This window comes from Phacochoerus africanus, chromosome 1, assembly GCF_016906955.1.
Source record: "Phacochoerus africanus isolate WHEZ1 chromosome 1, ROS_Pafr_v1, whole genome shotgun sequence".
NCBI classification, from domain to species: Eukaryota; Metazoa; Chordata; class Mammalia; order Artiodactyla; family Suidae; genus Phacochoerus; species Phacochoerus africanus.
In genome coordinates, this window is record NC_062544.1 from 119,514,122 (window position 1) to 119,531,906 (window position 17,785).

General features: G+C 36.4%; 1 protein-coding gene across 1 annotated transcript in view; it reads right to left on the bottom strand.

Annotated features, from left to right (window-relative positions):
• The window catches only part of DNAH12 (dynein axonemal heavy chain 12), a 236,067-nt gene that overhangs the window by 98,352 nt on the left and 119,930 nt on the right, over nucleotides 1-17,785 (bottom strand). The window contains exons 42-45 of the mRNA XM_047777497.1: nucleotides 17,583-17,761; nucleotides 16,067-16,259; nucleotides 6,797-6,958; nucleotides 2,576-2,770 (exon numbers count right to left, since the gene is read on the bottom strand). Coding sequence (XP_047633453.1) covers nucleotides 2,576-2,770; nucleotides 6,797-6,958; nucleotides 16,067-16,259; nucleotides 17,583-17,761 — 729 coding nt within the window. The remainder of the gene's footprint in view (nucleotides 1-2,575; nucleotides 2,771-6,796; nucleotides 6,959-16,066; nucleotides 16,260-17,582; nucleotides 17,762-17,785) is intronic.

A 17,785-nucleotide genomic window follows, 5' to 3' on the forward strand; every position in this document is an offset into this window, starting at 1 on the left:
TAACACACCCTGGGAATAAGCTTTATCATTTAAACAGTTTATATAAATCCATATTCCAAACAGCCTTCTTAAATTTGTTTTTACCAATGTCTTGCCAGATCTTGTTAAGTAGTCACAGTTTTTGCCTCATGATGTAGCTGATACAGAGCTCAAGCTGGTTCCTGCTAGTTTATGCCATTTTCTTACTGTCCACTTACAACTTCATTACATATCTTCAATTTTCAGTTAATTGCAGGAATTCCTCAGGGCATGTTGCATACCTCCTATGACACATGGCCAGCTGACATGCAAACTGAGTGTGTCAATGTTAATCCATATGAAATGTCTCATACAAAAATTAATATTCCAATAATTTATCTTTTCCTCTGAATTGTTTTGATACCCTTGGTAAGTGTACACCCTACTTTAGAAAACAGAGATCTATCCAAAATTCAATGACTGCCTGACTGTGTGACATAGTGGTTTACACTCACTTCCTGAGCTTCACAGACCCAGGTCTCAAACAATGCCATCGACAACCCTGATACAGGTTCTATATCCCCACCATCCCAATCTAAAATCTCTGTTCTTCTCTATTATCCACTTACTCTCCCTTATCTATTTGCAACTCCCAGTTCCCTTTTTTAAAAATTTCCAGCAACAAGTATGAATCACATGTACTAGAATAAATAGAAAGTCTTAATGGTTATAAAAAAGATATCCAGAAGTAGTAGAATTGTATTATAAGATTTCACTCCCAAAAATTATCATTGGACAGCCTGTGTTCGGTTTTGGTTTTGGACTACTTAAAGGAAGCAATATTAATAGTTTGCATAAAGCAAAACTGTTTCACACAGTTTTTATTGTATAAACACTAAAACATTCACTAGCTGAAACATACATGCAATCCTCAAAAGGGCAGAATTAGTTTTTCAAACATGCAATTGATAGGCAAAAGAGAATAAAACAAATTAGTATCAGAAATTTATTTTTAAAAGATATTATCCAGGATCAATCTATAGCCCACATTCTATTGGGCATAAAACAAATAATAGAAGGCACCATGAGCTACTGTTCTTAAGAGCATCAATACTTAATGGTTTTATACAGGCAGTGACAATTTACCTTCTTTAAGTGAGGTGGTGGTGGCCTTTACCATTTGCTTTTGGCATGAATGAAATCACCACCCAGTTGGGTCTTCCTGTCTCTTGGTTTGCCCCACTCCAAATCACCTACCTTACAGCCTCCAGGTGTTTGGGGGTTTTATGCCCAAAATATAGATTAGCTAAAGATATATTAAAGCCCCCACAATATCTTTGGTATAAAACCAAACTCCTAGGCACATTGACAAACTCCTTTATAGCCTGGCACCCACTCGAAGATCCATCTTACCTCTTACTGCCCTCATTGCCAGTCAGCCATACCAAACTATCTGCCCAACTGAGCCATGTTCTCCCCACTAATCCACCTTTGCACAAACTATCCTCTTGAGATGGTCAATTTTATGTGTCAATCAGACTATGAGCCACAGGGTGCCTATATATTTGGTCAAACATTATTCTGGGTGTTTCTGTGAGGTGCATTTTTGGATGGATTCAATATTTAAATAAATGGACTGAGCAAAGCAAATTTCCCTCCTTAGTATGAGTGGCCCTCATCCAATCAATTGAAGGTCTGAACAGAACAAAAGGCTGACCCTCCTTTGAATAAGGAGGAATTTCTCCCGCCTGAGGGCCTTCAAGCTGGGACATCAGGTTTTTCTTGCCTTTGGGCTGAAACATCATCTCTTCCTAGGTCTTAAGCCTGCTGGCCTTCAGACTGGAACTACACCATAAGCTCTGTTGAGTCTCTATCTTGCCAGATGCAGATCATGGAAATTTCCCCAGCCTTCAATATCATGTCAACTAATTCCTTATAATACGTATATGTACAGATATATATAGATATATCTATTGCTATATCTTCACACGTATACATATGCATATGTATATATACTATATCCTATTAGTTCCTAATATACCTCTCCTCTGTGTAACTAATTCATTTTCATAATTCAGAGTCACTATCTTAATAAGTATACACTTTGCACACGAAGACTATGGCTCTTTTATATAACTATAACTGCTCAGAGTTCCCGTCATGGCACAGGGGAAACAAATCCAACTAAGAACCATGAGGTTGCAGGTTCGATCCCTGGCCTCGCTCAGTGGGTTAAGGATCTGGCGTTGTTGTGAGCTGTCGTGTAGGCCATAGATGCAGCTCGGATCTGTTGTTGCTGTGGTTGTAGTGTAAGCCAGTGCCTACAGCTCCGATTAGACCCCTAGCCTGGGAACATGCATGTGCCATGGGAGCGGCTCTGAAAAGATAAAAAGACAAACTATAACTGCTCATTTACTGATTGCCTTTTTCTGTCTTCCAGTCTAGTGTGTGAGCTCCTTTTGGGGATCATGTAGTCTTATCAGTTCCTGATGCCAATTATTATGCCTGCCATTAGAGTAAGTGGTCAAGAAACACTTGATGAGGGTATACTACTGGAGGTTAAGATTTCAGTAAAATTCCAAAGGATTTAGTTATCCCTCCCCCTAAAAATACAAACCTGAAACCAGTCGATGGTACAGCAATTGATGAGGGATGGAAACTGTCTCAAGCGATTTCGAAAGGCATCTCCGATGGGGCTAAAGGCCACTACCACATGAAGATTATCTTTACAGCGATTCACAAAGAAAGCAAACAGGGCTAAGGGGCTGAGTTGATCATGCTTATTGCCAGCCTGAGCCACAGGACGAACACCCTAAGGAATATCAGAAAAAGCCTCATAAATAAAAAGAGTAAGCTGATAATGAGAGTAATAAATATTTGAATATTAAGAATTTTTATTACTTCCTTTATAAATATCTTTAAAATTTTGGTTTTATATCAATGTAATAGCTTTAATATAGTTTGCACTTAGAAGAAGACTACCTTCAATTCCATAATTCTGTAATTTAAAAACAGGTATCTGCCAAAAATTTAAGTTATAAAAATACTCACCAAAAGTTCACCGAGTTATATGTATGTACATTTATATGTATATATATATATATGACATAATTCAACATTGTTTTTGAGAGATACATCTAAACAACTAAAGTGTCCAGTTAAGAACATTATAAAACATCCATATATTTTAATTTTATACACTGTTAAAAATAATCAGGTATCAGCATATGTGCTATGGTAAGATCAGCAAGATAAATGAAAAAAAGCAATAATATGTATAACATTATCCTCTTTGTTAAATTAAAAAATGTATAGGTATATATGTGTGAGTATATAAATACTTTTTTTTTTTTTGTCTTTTGTCTGTTGTTGTTGTTGCTATTTCTTGGGCCGCTCCCGCGGCATATGGAGATTCCCAGGCTAGGGGTTGAATCGGAGATGTAGCCACCGGCCTACGCCAGAGCCACAGCAACGCGGGATCCAAGCCGCGTCTGCAACCTACACCACAGCTCACGGCAACGCCGGATCCTTAACCCACTGAGCAAGGGCAGGGACCGAACCCGCAACCTCATGGTTCCTAGTCGGATTCGTTAACCACTGCGCCACGACGGGAACTCCTATAAATACTTTTTTATGGACGCAATCACAAAGTACTATTAACTGTGGTTATCTTTGGTAATATATACTTAAGGGAGAGTGTGAGAGGGAGGCTTTCTTTATTTTGGACACTTTTCTTGATTTATATCATTTTCTTCCTTTTGGCCATTCTTATGCTGGTTAAATTATTTAATTTTATTCTTATAATATTTGTATTTTTTAAATATTAATAGAGTTATTTGGCAATGAGATTATAGGTCACTTTTAATTTCTTCCTTTGTGTGTCTGTATGAGAAAGGCATTTTACATGAGGTTATGAATAATGGCTCTAGAATCAAACTTATTGAATTCAAATCCCAGCTTGCAGCTGATTACCTCTGTGACCTTGAGGCAATTACTTAACATCTCTGTAACTTACATTCTTCATCTATAAAATGGGGAAAAGAGTACCTACCATCAGAGGGTCGCTGAAGGGTTAAAGAGATTACAGTTCTTGCCACATAGGTAAGTACCTTTCAGCTTTTTATATTCTTTGTTCAGAGTAGAAAAGTTTTAGCAGTCAATAAATTATTTTATAAAGAGATTTAAATTTCTTTCAATAGCAGATTTAGGGAGTGGTCATAATGATCATCAATTTCCACTTTTATGACAATGAATTTATTTCTGAAAGAATTCTCGACTACAGCTATGCCCTTTATGTGATAGCTATATCTATGAGAAACTAAATCAACTCTGTATATTTATTCTGACAGTAATTTGCAAATTACTACTATGATGATCAATGCCAGTCTAAATTATGTTCAGGTGGTATATCTGCATCAACTCTGGGTTAACAGGGGGATGTTAAGATAGAGAAAGGTAATACATGGTTGTAACTGTAGAACAAGAGTTCAAGAAAGGGCCAGAATGGTGATATAAATATACAGGTTATTTACACAGAAATAATGGTTAATGATTATAGAGTAGATAAGCTGTCTGTGGGAGGGAGTAATAGCTACCGACACACACACACATATATTTTGGGAGCACAACTAATTCTGGGGAGCAAGAGAAAGAGTAGTTACTGAAGGAATAATTAGGGAGACAGGAAACGAAATGAGTGAAATTTCATAGCAGTCAAGAGAAAGCAGATTTTAAAAGAAGGAATGATAAATTATTTCAAATATGAATGAGACTTTTAAAAGGGAACTTTAAAAATCACTAAATATAGTAAGTCCCTGCTATACTGAGAAAAATATTGCAATAATTTAATTCTGCAAAAAGTAGTCTGGAAATGGAGTTCTGAGGCTGGAACTCTGATGCTGATCTAAGAGAGATGTGCTGAGCCCACAGGAGGTGCCCTTTAGGCAGTGCTGGGGCCAAGCTATAGAGTTAAGTTATCAGGAGTGAGGGTGAAATAAAATCTTTGTCAGATGGATGAAATAAACAAAGTCTAAGACATGGTCTTCAAAGGGGGATATATAAGATGGTGCAAGGTATGGAAAGAAATTAACATAAATTCTTTTATATTACCTCTTTTGTTTTAAAAAGGTAGTATAAAGCAAGCATTTTGGCACCCCTTAGTTCTGACCTTGGCTATTTCCTTGTGGATAAACTGATACGGTGTGCATAGGCTTTGGTGGAATGTGAAGGAAAGAATTTCTTAAGGCTACAGTTGGATCATACCATAAAACAGTGGCTCAGTGAGTTAAGGACCTGACGTTGTCTTTGTGAGGATGCGGGTTTGATTCCTGGCCTCGCTCAGTGGATTAAGGATCCGAATTGCTGCAATCTGCAGCATAGGGTACAGATGTGGGTTGGATCCAGTGTTGCCATGGCTGTGGTGTAGGCTGGCAGCTGCAGCTCTGATCTGACCCCTAGCCCCGGAACTTCCATATGGCACAGGTGTGGTCATTAAAAGAAAAGACAAACAACAGCTAAAATGAGCAGAAAAGCCTTGCATGACTTAGAAAACCCCGTTTCCCAGAGTGTCCCATTCCTTAGATGAGAGTGTGGAGGATGAATTTTCCCTATGAATTAGAATTACCATTTTTGGTAATTCTAAGCAAACTTGGCCACATCCTTGACATTGCCCACATAAAAGCAGAAAACTTAGGATATTTTTTTTTCTTTCTCCTTCCCCACCCCAGGACATGAACTAGTAATGTACCAAACTCACTGAGGGCTTTCCAAGTGCCTGACATTTCATAAGTGCCTTATTTCATTTGATCCTCAGAACTCACAACAATGCTATATAGGAGCAACTATTTTGTGTATATAATAGTTCCATTCTATAGAAGAGAAAAGTAGGGTGCTTAAACTACCAAGATGAAACCACTTTTTTCCAAATGCTATCACTGGAGGCTGGAATGAAGTATGTACATGTGAGTGATACATTCTGTGGGTAAAAGTAGTTATGGTAACAGGAAAGGAGAATACTAGCTGAAATCTTGAGTGGGAAGATCTTAGAAATCGGGGTAAAAAGGCCAGGACATCTGAAGTAGTGGGTGCTTCAATACTGTGTTTTTATGTCAGTTAAATCACAAAGCATGATTCTCAGATATATCAGTATTAGTACAAAGATTTACATTAAGTCTTTTCAAAATTTTATCAGCCAGAGGTAAACCATCAAATTTAATGAAAAGGTGTTTTAAAGCTATGTTTTCTCATATCACTGTAATCCTCAAATGTGATTTAAAAATCTCTAATCAGACTTCCCGTCATGACTCAGTGGTTAATGAATCTGACTAGGAACCATGAGGTTGCAGGTTCGATCCCTGGCCTCGCTCAGTGGGTTAAGGATCTGGCGTTGCCGTGAGCTATGGTGTAGGTTGCAGACGTGGCTTGGATCCCAAGTTGCTATGGCTCTGGCATAGGCCGGTGGCTACAGCTCCAATTTGACCCCTAGCCTGGGAACTTCCATATGCTGCAGGTGTGGCCCTAGAAAAGGCAAAAAGACAAATAAATTAATAAATAAATAAACAAACAAATATCTCTAATCACTCATAAAACATGGTAAATAAGATCAAACAAATGAAACACAGTGGTATAATTATGGAAAAAATGAATTAAAATAATTAAAATTCTTGTCTCACAAGTATAGAAGAAACTATTTAAAATTCATCTAAAATGTATTAAAATAATGTACATTAAATTTCCAGTTACCAAAATTCTCTACACAAGCTATATTTATCCTGAAGAACAGAGAAGATTCAAGATAAAATTTCTATGTTGGGAGCAGCGCTCCCTAAAAAGCATTTACCTCCATCACTTCTTGCTTTTCATCTGCTGCAAAAATATTAGGTACTTCTCCAGTATTTAGCACACTGTCAATATCCTCTAGAAAAGCTTCCTCTTTAATCTGAGTGTCTGTGATTAGAAAGACTGTCTTCTGGCCCTTCATGCCCACATTCCTTAACAGACTCTTAAAATAAAAATGTAATTATAAGCAGAATATGGTGAAAAGCTGTTGGTTTTGCTTTCTTCCCCCTTTCCTTTCATTTGGTAACATCTCACTTTTAGAGTAGTATCTCTCCCATTCTGGTGGGGTTGTCAATTTTGGCCTCCATTTCTCCCATCTCTTGAGTGGAAGACTCAATTGGTCAGAGTTTTCCAAGCCCCTATACATAGCCACTGATTCAGAAGAGGGCATATGATTTAAGAGGACCCAATTATAGTCTTCTTTTAGGGACTGAGACAGACTTGAGATGGTCCATAGAATGAGGTCAGTGAAAGATAGAGAAATGGAGAAGCAAAGAGCCAGGAAATAGAAAGAGTAATTACTCAGGACTTAATTTGAGCCCTTAAATTCAGCCACATCAAAATCCCATCTACCTCTGCCTCTGGACCATTTACTCATGTGAGCAGCCAGTGGCTCTTTTACTTAAGCTAGTTTGAGCTATTTTTCATTTTAGTTTGTTTTTTTCCTCAGTTGCAACCAAAGATTCCCAATTAACATAAAGATATGGACCCAGAGGTATGCTAGAGGTAACTTGTTTTGGATGTTAGAAATAATTGTTAAAATTTCAGGATGTTATAAGCAGAATGTTAAATACAGACAACATTAAAAATTAAATTATATAAATTTACAATTAAATAAATTATATTAAAAACAAGGATAACCAATATATAAATCTAATCACTTCCTATTTTATTACATTTATTATTACATAAGCTATGGAGTTTATTTAAATCCATTGTAGCCATACAGTAAAATATCATGAAACAGTGTTCAAACATATAACTCTTCCCAACTCTGTTTTCAGTGCCATCATGTTAATAGTTTTAAATAATCTATGGTGGGAATTTTACACCACAAAAATACAAATGCTACAAATCAGAGGTTCCCCTCCAACTCTCTGGAGAGTTGGTTATTAAACATTTTCTATTGGATATATTTCAAGTAAAAACAGCATCACTATTTCACTAAATAGTTTTTAAAGTAAACTTCAAGCTTCATTTCAAAATAAAATCTTTTAAACAAATCATATCATTTAAATAAATGCTGAAATTTAATACTGCCTAAAACTATACTTTTTTCCCTTTAAAGCCATCTTCTAATAGGCACATTGTTGTGTTCCTAGAAATAAATTTCTGTCACCAAAAGTAGTGAGTCTAGGGAGTTCCCGTCGTGGCGCAGTGGTTAACGAATCCGACTAGGAACCATGAGGTTGCGGGTTCAGTCCCTGTGCTTGCTCAGTGGGTTAACGATCCGGTGTTGCCGTGAGCTGTGGTGTAGGTTGCAGACACGGCTCGGATCCCGAGTTGCTGTGGCTCTGGCGTAGGCTGGCAGCTACAGCTCCGATTCGACCCCTAGCCTGGGAACCTCCATATGCCACGGGAACGGCCCAAGAAATGGCAAAAAGACAAAAAAAAGACAAAAAAAAAGTAGTGAGTCTAGGAGTTCCTGCCATGGCACAATGGGATTGGCTGCATCTCTGGAGCAGTAGGATTCAGGTTCAATCCCTGGCCCAGATCAGCAGGTTAAGGATCCAGCATTGCTGCAGTTGTGGCATAGGTCACAACTGTGGCTCAGATCTGATCCACGGCCCAGGAACTCTATGTGCTGTAGAATGGCAAAAAAAAAAAAAAAAAAGGTAGTAAATCTAGGAATTCTCTTGTGGCATAGCAGGTTAGGGATCCAGTGTTGTCACTACAGTGCTTAGGTTGGCCAAAACTGAGGATAGACATGGACACAAAAATTCAAGAAGCTGTACAAATTCTGATTTGGATAAACCCACATAGAGCCACACATCAAGATACATTACAATAAAACTATTGAAAGTCAAAGACAAAGGGAGAATCTTGAAAGCAGCAAAAGTAGCTCATTACACACAAGAGAGCTTCCATAAGATTATCAACTTATTTCTTGACAGAAATCTCACAGGCAAAAAGGGATGAAAGCACTAAAAGAAAAAAAAAATCTTTCAACCAAGAATACTGTATCTGGGAAAAAAAAGTTCTTTAAAAATAAAGAAATTAAGATCTTCTCATATGGATAAAAGCTGAGGGAATTCACTACCACTAGACCTGCCCGTCAAGAAAGGCTAATACGAGTTCTTCAGGTTGAAACAAAAGACTCTAGATAGAAACTCAAAACCATACAAAAGTACAAAGTAAAGGGATGCAATGTATGACATAATAAATATAATTACCACTGCTGTATGTTATATATGAAGGTTTAAATTCCAAGTTTCCATCACAAGGTAAAACTATTTTTCATTTCTTTTTTCTTTCTTGTCTTTTTAGAGCTGAACCCACAACATATAGAAGCTCCCAGACTAGGGGTCCAATTGGAGCTGTAGCTGCCAGCCTACACCACAGCCACAGCAATGCCAGATCTGAGCCAGTGTCTGCAACTTACACCACAGCTCATGGCAACACAGGATCCTTAATAAACTGAGTCCTCCTCATGGTTTCTAGTCAGATTCGTTTCCACAGAACCATGATGGGAACTTATTTTTTTGTTTGTTTTTTGTCTCTTTATGGCCGAAGCAATGGCATATGAAAGCTTCCACACTAAGGGTTGAAATCAGAGCTGCAGATGCTGGCCCACACTACAACAATGCCAGATTTGAGCTGTGTCTGTAACCTACACCACAGCTCACAGCAACCCTGGATCCCTAATCCACTGAGCAAGGCCAGGGATCGAACCTGCATCCTCAATGATACTAGTTGGGTTCATTACCACTGAGTCACAACAGGAACTCACAGAAATATTTTTCTTCTATTTCTTTAATTCTGTATCCATATAATATCACGGATGTTCAACTAAATTTACTGTGGTAATGATTTCATGATATATGTAAGTCAAATCATTATGCTGTACACCTTAAACTTATACAGTGCTGTATATCTATTATACCTCAATAACACTGGAAGAAAAAATAAAGTTCTCCACACTAAAATACATGGACAAATATAGAATTCTATTTTATTGTAATATGGTATATAAGTCGACTTTTAATTCTTGTATAGAATCTAAAAAACAAAAGCACAAAAAAACCCTATAAATCTATGTTGTTGGGCACACAATCTATAAAGACGTAATTTGTGATATCAGTAACAAAGTGTGGGGGCAGATGTAAAGGAGTTTTTGTATATGACTGAATTCAAATTGTTATTGGTTTAAAATAAATGGTTGTAACTTTAATGTCTTATGTAATTGCAATGGCAACCACAAAGAAAATATCTATGGAATATATGCAAAAGGAAATGAGAAAGGAACCAGAGCATAGCACTACAATAATCAACAAAAACAGAGGAAGACCATAAGAGAGGAAATAATGGAAAAAAAACCTGTAAAATATACAAAAAACAAGTAACAAAATGCAAGTAGTAAATCCTTCTCTATCATCAATTACTTTAAATATAAATGGATTAAACTCCCCAATTAAAAGACACAGATTGATTAAATGAATAAAAAAAATCAGGTTCTCAACAATCCAAAAATTTACATGGAACCATAAAAGACCCAGAATTGCCAAAGCAATCCTGAGGGGGAAAAAAAACAAGCAGGAAGCATAACTCTCCCAGACTTCAGAAAACATTACAAAGCTAGAGTAATCAAGACAGTGTGATACTGGTACCAAAACAGACATACAGACCAATGGAACAGAAGAGAGAACCCAGAATAAACTCCAGCCACGTTTGGTCAATTAATCTTCAACAAAAGAGGCAAGAATATAAAATTGGAAAAAGACAGTCTCTTCAGCATGTGGTGCTGGGAAAACCGGAGAGTTGCATGTAAATCAGTGAAACTAGAAAACACCCTCACACCATGCACAAAAGGAAACTCAAAATGGCTTAAAGGCTTAAACATAAGACAAGACACCATCAAACAGCTAGAAGAGAACACAGGCAAAATATTCTATTACCTAAACTGTACAAATATTTTCTTAGGTCAGTCTCCCAAGGCAATAGAAATAAAAACAAAAATAAACCAATGGGATCTAATCAAACTTACAAGATTTTGCACAACAAAGAAGACCATAAAACAAACAAACAAATGAAAACAACCTACAGAATGGGAGAAGATAGTTTCAAATGATGCAACCAACAAGGGCTTAATCTCTAAAATATATAAACAACTTATAAAATTTGACAGCAAAAAAACCCAATTTAAAAATGGGCAGAAGACCTGAATAGACATTTCTCCAAAGAAGATATATGGATGACCAACAGGCACATGAAGAAAATGCTCTATATCACTAATTATTAAGAAATGAAAATCAGAACTAATACAACATACCATCTCACACCAGCCGGAATAGCCACCATTAACAAGTCAACAAATAACAAATGCTGGAGAAGGTGTGGAGAAAAGGGTACCCTCCTACACTGTTGGTGGGAATGTAAATTGGTACAACCACTATGGAAAACAGTATGGAGGTACCTTAAAAAACTATATATAGAACTACCATATATGACCCAGCAATCCCACAAATTTAAGACCAAAATTATATCAAGCAGATTTTCTGATCACAATGGAATGAAACTAGAAATCAATATTAGAAGAAAACTAAAAAGTCTACAAATGGAGGACAATTAAACAATGCACTCTTAAACAACCAATCACAGTTCAAAGAAGAAATCAAAAGGAAATTAGAAAATTTCTTAAAACAAATAAAAAAGACACCCCAACATATCAAAAATTATGGGATATAACAAAAACAGTGCTAACAGTGAAATTTATAGTTGTGAATGCTTACATTAAGAAGATCTCAAATCAACAAGTTAATTTTATATTTCTTTCTTTTTTTAAAAAACTTTTGTTTATTTATTTTTTGCTTTATTTATGTATTTATTTTTTGGTCTTTCTTTCTAGGGCCGCACCTGCGGTATGTGGAGGTTCCCAGACTAGGAGTCTAATGGGAGCTGTAGCCGCGGGCAACAGCCACAGCCACAGCTACACAAGATCTGAGCCATGTCTTTGACCTACACCACAGCTTATGGCAACACCAGATCCTTAACCCACTGAGCAAGGCCAGGGATGGAACCTGCAACCTCATGGTTTCTAGTCGGATTCGTTAACCACTGATCCACAAGGGGAACTCCAATTTTATATTTCATGGACCTAGAAAAAGATGAAAAAATTAAACACAAAGGAGGAAATAATAAAGATTAGACCAGAGGCAAACAGAATAGAGAATTAAAAAATCAATGGAACGTTGAGATGGATTTTCGAAAAAAAATTTTTTTAAATACAAAACCTTAGCTATATTGAAAAAAAAGAGATGACTCAAATAACTAAAATCATAAATGGAAGAGGGGACATTAAAACTGATGCCACAAAAATTATAAAAGACTATGAACAACTATATGCCAACAAATCTGACAATCTGGAAGAAATGCACAACTTTCTAGAATCTTACAGCCTGCCAAAACTGAACCAAGAAGAAATAGATCAACTGAACAGACTGATCACTAGAAATGAAATTGAAGATCTCATAAAAACACTCCTTACAAATAAAAGCCCAAGACCAGATGGCTTCACAGGTAAATTCTACCAAACATACAAAGAGGATCTGGTGCCCATTCTCCTTAAACTTTTTCGAAAGGTTGAGAAAGAAGGAACACTCCCAAAGACATTCTATGATGCCATCATCACCCTAATTCCAAAACCAAAGATACCACCAAAAAAGAAAACTTATCGGCCAATATCATTAATGAATATAGATGTGAAAACTCTCAACAAAATTTTAACCAACCGAATCCAACAACATATCAAAAAGATTGTACACCACGACCAGGTGGGGTTCATCCCAGGTTCACAAGGATGATTCAACATACACAAATCAATCAACGTCATACACCACATTAACAAAAGAAAAGTAAAAAATCATGTGATCACCTCAATAGACGCAGAAAAAGCATTTGACAAAGTCCAACATGCATTTATGATAAAAACTCTTGCCAAAGTGGGCATAGAGGGAACATTACTGAACATAACCAAAGCCATTTATGATAAACCCACAGCAAATATGATACTCAATGGAGAAAAACTGAAAGCCTTCTCACTCAAACCAGGAACAAGATAGGGATGCCCACTCTCACCACTGCTATTCAACATAGTTTTGGAAGTCCTAGCCACAGCAATTAGACAAACAAAAGAAATAAAAGGCATCCATATAGGAAGAGAAGAGATCAAACTGTCACTCTATGCAGATGACATGATACTATACATAGAAAACCCTAAGGACTCAACCCCAAAACTACTTGAACTGATTAACAAATTCAGCAAAGTAGCAGGATATAAGATTAACATTCAGAAGTCAGTCGCATTCCTGTATACCAGCAATGAAATATTAGAAAAGGAATACAAAAACACGATACCTTTTAAAATTGCACCTCACAAAATCAAATACCTCGGAATACACCCGACCAAGGAGGTAAAGGACCTATATGCCGAGAACTATAAAACTTTAATCAAAGAAATCAAAGAAGATGTAAAGAAATGGAAAGATATTCCATGTTCCTGGATTGGAAACATCAATATTGTAAAAATGGCCATACTACCCAAAGCAATCTACAGATTCAATACAATCCCTATCAAATTACCCAGGACATTTTTCACAGAACTAGAACAAACAATCCAAACATTTATATGGAACCACAAAAGACCCAGAATCGCCAAAGCAATCCTGAGAAACAAAAACCAAGCAGGAGGCATAACTCTCCCAGACTTCAAGAAATACTACAAAGCCACAGTCATCAAAACAGTGTGGTACTGGTATCAAAACAGACAGACAGACCAATGGAACAGAACAGAAAACCCAGAAATAAACCCTGACACCTATGGTCAATTAATCTTTGACAAGGGAGGCAAGAACATAAAATGGGAAAAACACAGTCTATTCAGCAAGCATTGCTGGGAAACCTGGACAGCTGCATGCAAAGCAATGAAACTAGAACACACCCTCACACCATGCACAAAAATAAACTCAAAATGGCTGAAAGACTTAAATATAAGACAGGACACCATCAAAATCCTGGAAGAGAACATAGGCAAAACACTCTCTGACATCAACATCATGAATATTTTCTCAGGTCAGTCTCCCAAAGCAATAGAAATTAGAGCAAAAATAAACCCATGGGACCTCATCAAACTGAAGAGCTTTTGCACAGCAAAGGAAACCCAAAAGAAACCAAAAAAACAACTTACAGAATGGGAGAAAATAGTTTCAAATGATGCAACGGACAAGGGCTTGCTTAATCTCTAGAATATATAAGCAACTTATACAACCCAACAGCAAAAAAGCCAATCAATGGGAAAATGGGCAAAAGACCTGAATAGACATTTCTCCAAGGAAGATATACAGATGGCCAGCAAACACATGAAAAAATGCTCAACATCACTGATTATAAGAGAAATGCAAATCAAAACTACCATGAGATAACACCTCACACCAGTAAGAATGGCCATCATTAATAAGGCCACAAATAACAAGTGCTGGAGGGGTTGTGGAGAAAAGGGAACCCTTCTGCACTGTTGGTGGGAATGTAAGCTGGTACAGCCACTATGGAGAACAGTATGGAGGTACCTTAGAAATCTATACATAGAACTTCCATATGACCCCACAATCCCACTCTTGGGCATATATCCGGACAAAACTTTCCTTGAAAAAGACACATGCACCCGCATGTGCATTGAAACTCTATTCACAATAGCCAAGACATGGAAACAACCCAAATGTCCATCGACAGAGGATTGGATTAGGAAGGTGTGGTATATATACACAATGTAATACTACTCAGCCATAAAAAAAGAACGACATAATGCCATTTGCAGCAACATGGATGGAACTAGAGACTCATACTGAGTGAAATGAGCCAGAAAGACAAAGACAAATACCATATGATATCACTTATAACTGGAATCTAATATCTAGCACAAATGAACATCTCCACAGAAAAGAAAATCATGGACTTGGAAAATGGACTTGTGGCTGCCCAGGGGGAGAGTGAGGGAGTGGGAGGCATCAGGAGCTTAGGGTTAATGGATGCAAAGTACTGCTCTTGGAATGGATTTACAATGAGATCCTGCTGTGTAGCATTGAGAACTATGTCTAGATACAGACATTGCAACACAACAATGGGAGGAAAAAATGTGTATACATGGATGTGTAACTTGGTCCCCATGCTGTACAGTGGAAAAAATAAATTAAAAAAATTATAAAAGATTATAATACTATTAACAATTGTATGCCAATAAATTGTATAACCTAGAAGAAATAAATTCCCAAAAACAAAACAAACAAAGAAACTAAGGCACATAAAGTTTTAGTAACATGTCCAAGATAATATAACTAACAAATCATACAAAGCAGGAATTAAAATTGAGTTTACTAATTTAAAAGTCCGTGTTCTTTCTGTTACAGTATACTGCTTTCTGCATCTGTTGGATCATTCAGCAGTAAATGCATTAAAATTTTTTCTTTTAAATGAGAGATGAAAAATAATGTAATTCTTCCTTTTGATTCTGATGTAGACCCCTTTGATTTCTCTTCTGGGGCCTGCAGAGCCCTAAGCATGTGAGGGTGAAGCCCCAAGTATGCACTCCATTATTCCATTGGTTACTGGGACAGCAACACAATAAGAAATAAGAAGCTCTTAAGATCTGTTCATCATCACTGAGGTTCATATTTAACAGTTTGCTGGAAAACATGTATTTATCTGAAATAAGGTCTCTCTGAACTAGAGTAAGGATAAGATCAACAGCAGCAGTGGTAATAGTGCTGTGCATAAGACCCAAGTTAAAAATCCTGCTCTCCTGTGCATACCTTCTCTCAGCTTCAGTTTCCTCATCAGTAAAACAGAGACAATACTTGCTACATTGAACTTTCATACATGCAGAATCAAATCAAGTATATAAAGCACTTTGGACAGTGCTTGGCACACACAGTAAATGTACTAGGAATATTATCATCATCACCAATGTAGTCAGCCTACAGCCATACAGGTTGGCTCTCTCTTTACATATAAAAGAAAGTATTGATATTATTTTAGACACCAGGTTTCCTCATGATTTTACCTTCATGTCCTCTCTCCATTCATTCATACCATAGCTCTTAGAAATTTCTGGCTGGAAAATCTGCATTTTTGCCATGGATGTAGCCAGACAAGTTAAAGATTGACGACCACTTCCTCCAAGTCCAACAAGCAAAGCATTTCCACCAGACTGCTTTAGAATTCGACATATTCGTGATAAATGTTCCAATACATACCTATGAAATATCAGTATTATTATACTTGAAAATATGAATGCAAATGTATATTTGCATATAATTATTGTTTTACTTTCCTAGAAGGATGGGCTTTGCTGTCCCTTATGATACTATCCCAATTTTAAAGATGTAATCATCAAAAAGTGTGATTTTTCAAATGCAGTTGCAATTGGATCATTTGATTTAAAGGAAAACTATTTGAAATGTAAATTCAGGGAAATCTAATATACAAATTACAAAATTAAAGTGAAATTGTGGAGTTCCTGTTGTGGCATAATAGAATTGACGGCATCTTGAGATCACTGGGAGGGAGGTTCAATCCCCAGCCCAGCACAATGGTTTAAGGAACTGGCCTTGCTGCAGCTGCGGCTTAGGTCACAAATCTGGCCCAGACACTCCACATGTCGTGGGGCAGCCAAAAAAGAACAAAAAAAAAAGAAATTGTATCAATTTATACTGAAAGTATATTACTGATTTTATTAAAAACATTTCTTAAATTTTTAATACTAGGATTTCTATGTGAGAAATAGAAAACCAGTTGTATACAAAATAATAAATTCAGGAAACATACTCAGCCTCATCAGTAACTAGGAAAATTAAAATAGGAGCCACAGTGAGATATCATTCCACATTCTCCTTAGATTAAGAGAACTTACCAAATCTGGCAAATCTAAGTATTGGCAAGGGTGAGAAACAATGGAAGCTCTTAAAAAACAATAATCATTTTTGAAGATACTTTGGAAAAACTTAGTAAAGTAGAAGAAGCTTACATACCATGAGATAATAATTCCAATTCTAGGAAAATAGCCTAGAGAAATTCTTACACACATAAAAAGGAGACATGAATGTTTAAACCTTTTTTATAATTACAGAAACTAGAAGTTACCAAGAAGTCTATCTCTGAAGAATAACTACAGTGTATTAAAATTACAGTGGAATGCAATACAGTAGTAAAAAAATTGCTTTTTGTGAATTTCACAATCTGGAATAAACCAATTTGCAGAGGAAGATGCACAGTATAATACCATTTGAGTTTTAAACATACAAAATAAGACTGTATTTATTCTTAGGAATACGCACATGTAGTAAAAATCCAAAGAAACACATGAGTTTCTTTTTACCACTGCAAGGTATGATGGGGATGCAGTGAGGGAGGGTCAGCTAAACAAGTGACTTTAAATAAATTGCTAGTATTTTATGTCTTAGGCTGGGTAATAGTTACAAGATTATTAATCATTTTTAGTGTATTTTTATGCATTTTAAATATTTCACAATAAAATCTTACAAATAATAATTTTAGCCATCAATATCAAATATAGGTACCTAAAAATGACAAGATTCATTCTTGTTTTGTGAGTTTGATTATACTCATCTAGACACTGGTCTACAATGTCATTAAACTGATGAATATTTGGAATTTCAATATAAACTCTATCATCTCCTTCAAGGTCAGGATTCATGTAGTCACCAAACATGAGATTTCTTAAGTCTTCTTCAGTTACCTATAATGGAAATCCACAAATTAT